Source organism: Mastacembelus armatus, chromosome 1, assembly GCF_900324485.2.
Source record: "Mastacembelus armatus chromosome 1, fMasArm1.2, whole genome shotgun sequence".
Classification (NCBI taxonomy): Eukaryota; Metazoa; Chordata; class Actinopteri; order Synbranchiformes; family Mastacembelidae; genus Mastacembelus; species Mastacembelus armatus.
The window spans coordinates 10,640,498-10,653,031 of NC_046633.1; the positions used below are offsets into that span (position 1 = coordinate 10,640,498).

The 12,534-nt window shown below is 44.0% G+C and overlaps 1 protein-coding gene across 1 annotated transcript; it reads right to left on the minus strand.

Moving 5' to 3' along the window:
• Positions 1-1,016: 1,016 nt before the first annotated feature.
• Positions 1,017-3,313, minus strand: LOC113128084 (glutamine synthetase-like). The gene is made up of 6 exons (XM_026303136.1): positions 3,097-3,313; positions 2,804-2,950; positions 2,529-2,675; positions 2,256-2,377; positions 1,472-1,671; positions 1,017-1,344 (listed from the first exon to the last, which is right to left on the minus strand). The coding sequence occupies exons 1-6, from the start codon at positions 3,266-3,268 to the stop codon at positions 1,017-1,019; spliced, it is 1,116 nt and encodes a 371-aa protein (XP_026158921.1). The 5' UTR covers positions 3,269-3,313.
• Between the last annotated feature and the right edge of the window lie 9,221 nt (positions 3,314-12,534).

The window sequence follows — 12,534 nt, forward strand, 5'->3', positions numbered from 1 at the left end:
CCAGCTTTGCTGGATCAAAAGAGCGTGTTTTGTGTTTTTTAAAAAAGAAGTTCTAAAATCTTGCTGTATATTACCTGCTTTGCACCAAACAATAGAGTATTCCAGTGACTAACTGTTAACTAGAGCAGAGTAGCTAACAGTTAAAACGCTAGATTTAGCCCTCGGCAGTTTGTAGTGACTCTGTCTTCTACTTTGAGGCAGTATCGTTCAGACAATATACAACCATGACAGTGCATTTTACATTTAATACCCCTTATTCCCACAGCTCGCTCTCTCTCTCACACACACATTCAAACATACAGTTGCACAGGACACGCTGCTGTGAATAAAAGCAGGTGTTTTGGTCGGGATAGAACCAGATGGCACAGCTGAAGTCAGATGACAGTTGAGGAACACTGAAATAGGACTCGAGCAATATCTGGTCTTTATTAATGGCAACAGGGTTTTGTTTGAATACACATTTAGTGATGGAGACAGAGATTCAGAAGCAGAAGGCGGGACTTGATAATCAGATTATCTCCATCATTTTGGAGAATTTGTACTATTTTTCTTTCATTTTATTTAGTTTGAGTCGTTCTTTGAACTTACTTTTGTGGAATAATTCTGGACTGGTATAACATGTTTTCTTTTATACACTTACTATCTATTATGGCCTGATTTTGTATGTGCACATTATTCACTTTGTCCAGTATCCTTTTATTGCTGGTCAAAAACTGCTTGCTCCATTACTAGTAAAGACATATATATTCTCTGAGCCAGTTATTCAAAAAGAAACGGTCTCTGTGTGTAATTCAAGATTATTGGAAGAAAATAAAATGGGTCCGAGGTAAATAGAATATGTATACTGTGTATATTTATATTATACATTTCTTACCTACCAAAACATCTGCAATGAAACATCAAATGTGTTGAATTTCTCAAAAAAATTTAACAAAGCCACAGAACTGCGTAATTCGTTTTATGTAAATCAGTGTTGCAGTCTGTGGTACTGTACTTCAGAGGTTTTTTCTTCCTTTTCAAGCAGCAGTAGTCTTCTTTCCCTCATCATCTTCCTCAGCTGCTCCCAGCAGGCAGGTTTCAGCCAAGGCCCTCATCACAGAGTAGGGGTCACAGTTGGCAGCAGGACGTCTGTCCTCCAAGTACCCACAGCCACTCCGGCTGACGTGGTCTGGGATGCGAACACTAACCTTACGAGAGGCTGTGGCTGTAGAGAAGCTTTGGAAACTGGATGTAGTAGATTGATTAGTGAGACGAATCATGTTGTCAGCACCACCATGTGGATCGTAGACACGGAGGTGCTGAGAGTGACGCTTGGTCAGTCTTGCGATTGCTTCTTCAATGTATCTGTAACGTTGCAGAGAATGGATTTTATTTGTTCATCTCTTTCTAAATGGATATGTGTTTTACACCAAGGGCATAGAACTGGATTTTGGATAGTGTGTGTTTGTGTTAATTAGTAGTCAAAACTTACTGGAGTCCCCCTTTGCTCCTCATCTCCTTGGTGCTGAAATTGGTGTGACAGCCTGATGTATGTTTTTTTTCCTCGATGGGTGTAGCATCCAAGGAGGCAACAACCCCAAAGTCTTCACAGACACGGTGCAGAATGTAACGGGCCATCCAGACATGATCCCCCACTTCTATCCCCTCACATGGGCCAACCTGGAACTCCCACTTACACACACAAAACAGTGATCACAGAGATTTATTAAATTGAAAATGTATAATTCCACTGTACAGGCTTCACATATAATCAAAAAACAATGTGCTGAAGTGAGGTCTTTGAGTATTTTTTGTATCATGTGATCTTTTTGGTATTTATTAATTCAATTTATTTGGGCCTTTTTGAACACCTTACGGTGTAAATCTGGACAATTACATGAGGAAGATCTTCAGCCAGAATAGATCCAATGATGTTGCAGTTTAATAGCACACATTCTCACAACTGGACTACCTGATACTCAATGCAGTAATATTTTTGACACACACTGCCTTTTATTTTGTCATATGAAACTTAGATTATTTTAGTACCTGTGTTGCATGTCATTAGTCTTGTTTATCCCAAGTTTCCACTGTTCATTACCTAAAGTGGCTAAAAATTCTGCCTATGCTTGATGACATTTCTTTCAGGTGTAAAACTTTAACTTAATTAAGCTAAATATATTGGTTAACTAAAGGTAGTAACATTTTTCTCCCAAATAATTTTCCTATGACAACAATGATTTTGGTTCAAATGCAGTCTGACAAGCTGTTTATACCTGTGTGGGAAATGCCTCTGCATTGGTGCCACTGATATTTATACCAGCATACAGGCAGGCTCTGTAGTGACTGATGGAAATGTCTCTTCCAAGCATATTGTTAATTCCCACAGTGCAAGGATCTGAGAAGGAATGTGATGAGGAAGCGTTACAATTTAAAAAGCGGTATAAGAACTGTGAATTGATACATGATAAATTACAGATTTATTTCTAAAATTAAAATGCCTTTTTTCTGGACCAGTCCAATATTTACATATCTGCTCTTGGTCATACCTGCAGTAAATGGGAGTCCCAGAGAAGGCCAACCAAAGGGTTTTCCATCCAGATCAAGGAGCATGTACTCCTGCTCCATCCCAAACCAGGGCTGAAAGTCTTTCACTTTCTCCATGACTTTAACACATTGTGAACGCTGATTACTCCCTGTGTGGAAAACACAGAACAACCAGTTCAGAATCAGCAGCAGCCCCAGCTTTCATGTGCCAGAACTCAGAGTGGACATTCATGTAGGTGACACTTTTGAGCTCTCAGCTAAAACCTTAGTTTAATACCTGTAAGTGCATAGTTGCCATCAAGCACTTCACACAGAACCAGTTTGTTAGGGTCAAGAGTGAAAGGATCTCGAAACATTCTGACCGGGACCAAAACGACTTCAGTTATTTTCTCATCTGGCCAGTAGGCACTCCATTCAGGTACGTCTGTCAGGGATGAATATTTTAAAAGTTAAAACTATATGAAACAGGAAAATATCAGGTATGATATTTCTAAATTGTGAAAGTCAATGATAATGCTATCAGACACATTTTTAACTCTAAAGTGAAATTATCAGTGTCTTCTACTATACCTCTGATTCCAGCTGGCTCCATCTCCAGAGTCCTGGTTTTACAAAGTAGGTTTTCTCCAGCTTTGTCAATCCATATGTATGTGACCTGACACTCTGCACCTTTGGCAAGAGACAGATAGTGCTGCTTGACTATCTTGTGAAGACCGAAGCTTCTGGAGAGAGTAGACATCATGATTTTCTTCCAGACTCAAGGAAAGGCTTCTCTTTGAATGCAGCACTCTTCCTTACAGACGGAATTTGTTGCCAGTGAAGTTTCATTCCTCATAAAATATTTGGATAGGCACAAATTCAGAACAGTTAACACTCCTAGAGTCACATGTGACTGTGTAATTTATTTTAATGTATCAACCTTTCCCAAATTTAAGTTGCTTGGAGCAATGAAGGTCATATGTCAGTCATAAGCATTTCCAGGTGACGTGGTCTGGGATGCGAACACTAACCTTACGAGGGGCTGTGGCTGTAGAGAAGCTTTGGAAACTGGATGTAGTAGATTGATTAGTGAGACGAATCATGTTGTCAGCCCCACCATGTGGATCGTAGACACGGAGGTGCTGAGAGTGACGCTTGCTCAGTCTTCTGATTGCTTCTTCAATGTATCTGTAACGTCGCAGACAATGGATTTTATTTGTTCATCTCTTTCTAAATGGATATGTGTTTTACACCAAGGGCATAGAACTGTATTTTGGATAGTGTGTGTTTGTGTTAATTAGTAGTCAAAACTTACTGGAGTCCCCCTTTGCTCCTCATCTCCTTGGTGCTGAAATTGATGTGACAGCCCGATTGTATTTTTTTTTTTTCCTCGATGGGTGTAGTATCCAAGGAGGCAACAACCCCAAAGTCTTCACAGACACGGGCCATTCAGACATGATCCCCCACTTCTATCCCCTCACATGGGCCAACCTGGAACTCCCACTTATACGCACGCACGCACACACGTTTTAATAGTTTGCATTTTTACTACTGGACTACCAGATACTAATGTTAGTACCAGTAGTAACATTTTTGACATGTGTTTTTGTGTCATGTGCATTTGGATTGTTCTGTTCAAAGCCCAGGTTTCTACTTAATTACCTACTAAAGGGGAAAATGCTGCTTATGTTTGATGTCATCTCCCTCAGGTGTAAATGTTAAAGTTATTTGACCTACATGTAGTGTAAACTTGTTTTAACAACTGATTTTCCTATTAAAATAATGAATTTGGTTCAAAACCAGTCAGACAAGCTGTTTATACCTGGAAGGGCCAGGCTTCTGCGTTGCTGCCACAGATATTTATACCAGCATACAGGCAGGCTCTGTAGTGACTGATGGAAATGTCTCTTCCAAGCATATTGTTAATTCCCACGGTACCAGACACTGAGAAGACACAAAACAGAATCTGATGAAGAAACAGTTACAAATGAAACACAGTATAAGAACTATGAATTGGAAATATTACGTAATACATTTTAAATGATAAAGACAAATTGCATTTTTTCTTCCTAAAACTATAAATAGGGTTGTTCAGAATCAATCCAAAATTTACCAGAGGTGGAAAGAGTACAAACATATTCCACTCAAGTAAAAGTACTGTTACTTTGATTAAATTTTACATAAGGCCAAGTAGAATTATCATTGTAAAAATCTACTCAGGTAAAAATATAAAGAAGTCCTTTTAAAAATTTGCTCAAAGTAAAAGTTACTTAGTTACTTTGCAGTGTATAAAACATGAGGCATGTAGAGGTACTTTTAGTCCATCAGGGATGGGACAAACTGAAAGTAGGGGACCCACAAATATGGGTCAGCATGGTCCGATAGTCGATATCATAAGGGGCAAATATGGTGACAAAGTGGTGGCATGCCTTTTTATTTTTTATTCTTGCCTATGTATTTTTAACCTGTCTTTTATTTCTGTAAAGCACTTTGAATTACTCTGTGTATGAATTGTGCTATATAAATAAACTTGCTTTGCCTTGCCTTGCCTTGCCTTAAGGCGACTTTAGTTGCTAATGCTAATTAGCGTTGACTCACTTTGTCTCTAGGAGGTGTAGTAGGCTCCTACTGACCTATATAAATAGGACTGGGGTACGCTTCTAATGCCTATTCAGTATTAACACAACAGTCAAATCAAGTGATCAACTCCGTCTCTGTGGCTGTGTCCGAATGTCCAAACTAGTCCCTAAGCCCTCACAGTATATAGTGCTGCAGTAAGCTATATAGTGGACTATATAGTGCACTTAATGAGTTTCAGACACTCACCTACTACTTTTTTTTCTGTCACCAATTATGATGTAGCATGGGCCGCCGGCACATCCATCTATCCATCCATCTTCTTCCGCTTATCCGGGGCCGGGTTGCGGGGGCAGTAGCCGAATCAGGGATACCCAGACTTCCTTCTCCCTGGACACTTCCTCCAGCTCTTCCGGGGGGACACCGAGGCGTTCCCAGGCCAGCCGGGAGACATATTCCCTCCAGCGTGTCCTGGTTCTTCCCCGGGGTCTCCTCCCGGTGGGACATGCCCGGAACATCTCTATAGGGAGGCGCCCAGGAGGCATCCGAAACAGATGCCCGAGCCACCTCGACTGACTCCTCTCGATGTGGAGGAGCAGCGGCTCTACTCCGAGCTCCTCCTGGGTGACCGAGCTCCTCACCCTATCTCTAAAGGAGCGCCCGGCCACCCTGCGGAGGAAGCTCATTTCAGCCGCTTGTATCCGCGATCTTGTTCTTTCAGTCATGACCCAGAGCTCATGACCATAGGTGAGAGCAGGAACGTAGATTGACTGGTCACCACAATGGACCGGTACACCGACCACATTACTGCTGCTGATGCCCCGATCCGTCTGTCAATCTTACGTTCCGTCCTTCCCTCACTCGTGAACAGGACCCCGAGATACTTAAACTTTTCCACCTGAGGCAGGATCTCTCCCCTGGCTTGGAGATGGCAAGCCACCTTTTTCCGGTTGAGTACCATGGCCTTGGACTTGGAGGTGCAGATTCTCATCACAGCCACTTCACACTCGGTTGCAAACCGCCCTTGCACACGCTGAAGATCCTGGCTCGATGGAGCCAACCGGACAACATCATCTGCAAAAAGCAGAGATGAAATCCTGTGGTCCCCGAACTGGACTCCCTCCGGCCCCTGGCTGCGCCTAGAAATTCTGTCCATTAAAGTAATGAACAGAACCAGTGACAAAGGGGCAGCCCTGCCGGAGTCCAACGTGCACTGGGAACAGGTCTGACTTCCTACCGGCAATGCGAACCAAGCTCCTGCTCCGTTTGTACAGAAACCGGATAGCCCTCAGCAAAGGGCCCCGGACCCCGTACTCCTGGAGCACCTCCCACAGGATGTCACGAGGGACCCGGTCGAATGCCTTCTCCAAGTCCACAAAACACATGTGGACTGGTTGGGCAAACTCCCATGAATCCTCGAGCACCCTCGAGAGGGTATAGAGCTGGTCCAGTGTTCCACGGCCAGGATGGAAACCGCATTGTTCCTCCTGGATCCGAGGTTCGACCACCGGCCGGATCCTCCTCTCCAGTACCCTGGCATAGACCTTCCCCGGGAGGCTGAGGAGTGTGATCCCTCTATAGTTGGAACACACCCTCCAGTCCCCCTTCTTAAAAAGAGGAACCACCACCCCGGTCTGCCAATCCAGGGGTACTGTCCCCGAACGCCACACGATGTTGCACAGGCATGTCAGCCATGACAGCCCAACAACACAGGTACTCGGGGTGGATGAGATCCACCCCGAGTACCTCAAGTCTCTGGATGTTGTCCTCAGTGCTTTGCCACTGAGGACCCAAAGGCGCAGGGAAACGACCCTTTCACTCTGGGGGGGAAAACTCCAACACGTGGCGGCTGAGCTGGGGAGCTATGAGCAAGCCTACACCAGCTCGCTGCCTCTCACCGCGAATCACTCCAGAGTAGAAGAGAGTCCAGCCCCTCTCAAGGAGTGGGTTTCAGAGCCCAGGCTGTGCGTGGAGGTGAGCCCGCCTATCTCTAGTCAGTACCGCTCGACCTCCCGCACAAACTCAGGCTCCTTCCCCCCCAGTGAGGTGACATTCCACGTCCCTAGAGCCAGTTTCAGCATCCAGGGATCGGGTCGCCGAGGTCCCCGTCCTCGACCACTGCCCGATCCACTAGGCACCGGCCCCTTATGGATCCTCCTGCGGGTGGTGGGTCCACAGAAGGGCGGCCCCACGCCGCTCTTTCGGGCTTTGCCCGGCTGGGCCCCATGGGGGGAGACCCAGCCACCAGGCGCTCGCCAATGGGCCCCAACCCCAGGCCTGGCTCCCGGCTTCGCCATGCCGGGCGATATCACGGTCCTCGATTTTTGATTCATAAGAGGTCACTGAACCACTCTTAGTCTGGTCCTTCACCTAGGACCTGTTTGCCTTGGGAGACCCTGCCAGAGGCATATAGCCCCGGACAACATAGCTCCTAGGATCATACGGGCACTCAAACCCCTCCAGCACGATAAGGTGGCGGTTCAAGGTGGGGCCGCTGGCACATGTAAACATCAATTCCTGTTCCAAACTAAAATAATTTTTATTATGTTAATAATTTAGTGGAAAAAATAAATGCATCTCATCTGGAGTGTTTTCTTAAAATGTATAACTTAACCATCTGTTTATAATTTTCAGCTAAAATCTTGAATCTACATTTCTACATTTTTACTTTTACTTACAACTGGACGCAGCAGAGGACATAATTCCAGATGAGTAATTCCCTCTCAGCTACTTTCCTGACTGAAAGGCTCATTATGCAGCTCATCATGCGGGTCTTTGTCTTCTCAGGTGAATCACGTGATTTTTCATGATCATGCAGGCCTTCTTGCATGTCTTTTCTACAAAAAAAGGGCCTTAAAAAAGTCTAATCGGTGTATTGTTTTCTGTGATTGAGTAAACAGGATGGTTTTCACATCATTTTGAAGCAAACACTCAGATGCAGTTCTCAAAAGTCTTGAGAACGGATGTTCTGTATGTATTTTATGGCCTTATTTCAATGACTTAAAAATTGTAGTTTTTCGCTAACCATGCATAAATGCTGTTTTTTCAAAAACACAATCATGTATATCTGTAACTTGCTGCTCACATATTATTGTAGCCCAGTTTGTGCTGATTACAGTGTTATCAGACTTTAGCCATTAATATGTTTAAAAGCAATTGAAAGAAGCACAAATGTCAGGACATATTAAAACTTGTCCAGGGCCCCAAAACACCCTTAGACCCCTTAGAGAGGGTTAAATATACTTCAGAAACATTACATTAGTTTCTGGTTTGGCATTTTTTATCATTTATTTTTTACTGAGTAATGGATGTAATTTGAAATGTACTGAAGTACAATACTTAAAAATATACATACTTCAGTAAAAGTAAAATTACAGATTTTAAAAACTACTTTAAAATTTACAAGTGAACAAAAAAACCTACTCAATTACAGTAACATGAATAAATGTAATACATTACTTTCCACCCCTGATATTTACATATCTGCTCTTAATCACACCTGGTATAAGTCGAAGTCCCTGAGAAGGCCAACCAAAGGGCTTTCCATCCAGATCAAGGAGCATGTACTCCTGCTCCATCCCAAACCAGGGCTGAAAGTCTTTCACTTTCTCCATGACTTTAACACATTGTGAACGCTGATTACTCCCTGTGTGGAAAACACAGAACAACCAGTTCAGAATCAGCAGCAGCCCCAGCTTTCATGTGCCAGAACTCAGAGTGGACATTCATGTAGGTGACACTTTTGAGTTCTCAGCTAAAACCTTAGTTTAATACCTGTAGGTGCATAGTTGCCATCAAGCACTTCACACAGAACCAGTTTGTTAGGGTCAAGAGTGAAAGGATCTCGAAACATTCTGACCGGGACCAAAACGACTTCAGTTATTTTCTCATCTGGCCAGGAGGCACTCCATTCAGGTACGTCTGTCAGGGATGAATATTTTAAAAGTTAAAACTATATGAAACAGGAAAATATCAGGTATGATATTTCTAAATTGTGAAAGCCAATGATAATGCTATCAGACACATTTTTAACTCTAAAGTGAAATTATCAGTCTTCTACTGTCATGAGTCCCCTTGGAACTTCCTGTCAGAGGACCTTTATTTTGTATTGAGCTCTGGTTTGAGCCGCCAGAGTTCCCCGAGCCCGAGCCGCAGCCGCTCGAGCCGCCAGAGCTCCCCGAGCCCGAGCCGCAGCCGCTCGAGCCGCCAGAGTTCCCCAAGCCCGAGTCGCAGCCGCTCGATCCGCCAGAGCCAAAGCTAGAGCCCGAGCCGCCTCAGCCGCCAGAGCCAGAGTCGTCTCCAGCGGAATTCCCCGACCAGCCGCTTCAGCAGCCTCCTCCCGAGTGTCCCAAGCAGCCGTGCCCGCTGCTTTCCCGGCCGTCTCAGCGCTCTCAACGGCAGCTTCCCAGGCCTTCTCACCTGCACCGGTGCCGGCCGGTCCTGCAGCGTCTCCGGCTGTCCTTGCGTCCTCCGGAACGGCTTCGGACCCACGCCTGTCTGCAAGGCCGCCCTCCCGAGCGGCCCCGGACCTTCGCCCATCTCAGAGGCCGCCCTCCCGAACGGCCCCGGACCTTCGCCCATCTCTGAGGCCATCCACCCGGACGGCTTTGATCTTTGTTCCTCCCGGGGTTTGACCCCCAGAGCCTTGGAACTCTGGGGGGCTCCAGTTATGGACTCAGAGCCCTCCCGCCCACCCTGGATTTTTTTGTTTTGGCCGTCTGGTATCCGGCCTTGAGGGGGGGGTCCTGTCATGAGTCCCCTTGGAACTTCCTGTCAGAGGACCTTTATTTTGTATTGACTTCCTGTTTTCTCCCCTAGCTCTGTTCTCTGGCACCTTCACGTTTGTAATTTGTGTTCATGAGTTTCACCTGTTTCTGTTATGTTCTCAACCACCGTCTGTGTTCAATTAGTTTGGTGCCCTGTCTATTTATACCTCCCTTGTTCCTTTGTTTAGTTGCCAAAGTATTAGTTGTAATTAGCCTGTGTTATGAAGTGAAAGTGTTTTTTTTTATGACGACCGTCCCACCCGGTCTTTCTTCAGTTTCGACCATCTTATGTGGTCTAGTGAATTTACCGTCTCACCCGGTTCCCTTGTTTGCCCTGGAAGTCCCAGGAGAATAAAGCCTTGATTCCAGCTGGCTCCATCTCCAGAGTCCTGGTTTTACGAAGTAGGTTTTCTCCAGCTTTGTCAATCTAAATGTATGTGACCTGACACTCTGCACCTTTGGCAAGAGACAGATAGTGCTGCTTGACTATCTTGTGAAGACCGAAGCTTTTGGAGAGAGTAGACATCATGATTTTCTTCCAGACTCAAGAAAGTGCTTCTCTTTGAAAGCAGCACTCTTCCTTACTGACAGTATTTGTTGTCAGTGAAGTTTCATTCCTCATAAAATATTTGGATAGGCACAAATTCAGAACAGTTAACACTCCTAGAGTCACAGGTGACTGTGTAATTTATTTTAATGTATCAACCTTTCCCAAGTTTTAAGTTGCCTGGAGCACTGAAGGGCCCTGGACTTTTTTTTTTTTTTCAATCCACTTCCTGTTGTTCCTTTTTTTTTCATCTGGCTTCACATGTTGAACTTCACTTAATTTTCAGCCTATTTAAGCTGTTGTCTCCTTTCTCTGTGGTGGACTGTAACGTGCCATGTGCAGTTTTTTACAGCCTTCTAACACAGAGTTCCAGATCTTAATTCTGCTTCACTTCCTGTGTTTTTGACCCTGCATCCCTTCCTTTGACCTCTCATTCTGCTGTCCCCCATTGGTACCTTCACCTGAGTATTTTGCCCTTTGGCCTGACTTGTTTTGAACTATCTGCGATCAAGCATCTCTCCTGGGTTTTCCTACCCTTATTCTAAGGAGCATAGTGGAGATTATATTCTGATCTGTTCCATGAAGTAACACTACAGCCAGTATTCACTCAACCAGTCTGCTCTGTCTCACTGCAACAGCTTCTTTGTCACCTGTCCTGCTGGAATAGCAGCCCACTATGTCTCTCCAATGTTTCCCCAGCTAATTCATAGTGTGCCAGCCTGGACCGGTGTCTCCCACTTCGCTCCCCTCTTCTACCATACTAAGCACCCTCACCTCTGTTTATCAAACATCTCCCTCCTCTTATCACAAGTCCAAAGACATCCATCAGTCTAAATTCTCATTCTCTATGTTTTAGTGAATCCTGCCATAATCAGCCACCTCCTCTTCCTGCATAAGTCTCTCCCTGTTGCCGTGTCAGTTGAACCGATCTGCTTCTGTGTGTGGCATCACTGGGTCCAAAATCAAACTGTTGTAATGACTGAAAAAATGTGGCTTTTACAGACGATCCTACAGAAAATTATCCCCTGAATGTGCAGTTCCCCTCAGCTCTGTGTTGGTGCATGGCACGTTTTAGATCATTATGTAGCTGTCTGGCCACCAGCTTTGCTGGATCAAAAGAGCGTGTTTTGTGTTTTTTAAAAAAGAAGTTCTAAAATCTTTCTGTATATTACCTGCTTTGCACCAAACAATAGAGTATTCCAGTGACTAACTGTTAACTAGAGCAGAGTAGCTAACAGTTAAAACGCTAGATTTAGCCCTCTGCAGTTTGTAGTGACTCTGTCTTCTACTTTGAGGCAGTATCGTTCAGACAATATACAACCATGACAGTGCATTTTACATTTAATACCCCTTATTCCCACAGCTCGCTCTCTCTCACACACACACATTCAAACATACAGTTGCACAGGACACGCTGCTGTGAATAAAAGCAGGTGTTTTGGTCGGGATAGAACCAGATGGCACAGCTGAAGTCAGATGACAGTTGAGGAACACTGAAATAGGACTCGAGCAATATCTGGTCTTTATTAATGGCAACAGGGTTTTGTTTGAATACACATTTAGTGATGGAGACAGAGATTCAGAAGCAGAAGTCGGGACTTGATAATCAGATTATCTCCATCATTTTGGAGAATTTGTACTATTTTTCTTTCATTTTATTTAGTTTGAGTCATTCTTTGAACTTACTTTTGTGGAATAATTCTGGACTGGTATAACATGTTTTCTTTTATACACTTACTATCTATTATGGCCTGATTTTGTATGTGCACATCATTCACTTTGTCCAGTATCCTTTTATTGCTGGTCAAAAACTGCTTGCTCCATTACTAGTAAAGACATATATATTCTCTGAGCCAGTTAATCAAAAAGAAACGGTCTCTGTGTGTAATTCAAGATTATTGGAAGAAAATAAAATGGGTCCGAGGTAAATAGAATATGTATACTGTGTATATTTATATTATACATTTCTTACCTACCAAAACATCTGCAATGAAACATCAAATGTGTTGAATTTCTCAAAAAAATTTAACAAAGCCACAGAACTGCGTAATTCGTTTTTATGTAAATCAGTGTTGCAGTCTGTGGTACTGTACTTCAGAGGTTTTTTCTTCCTTTTCAGGCAGCAACAGTTTTCTTTCC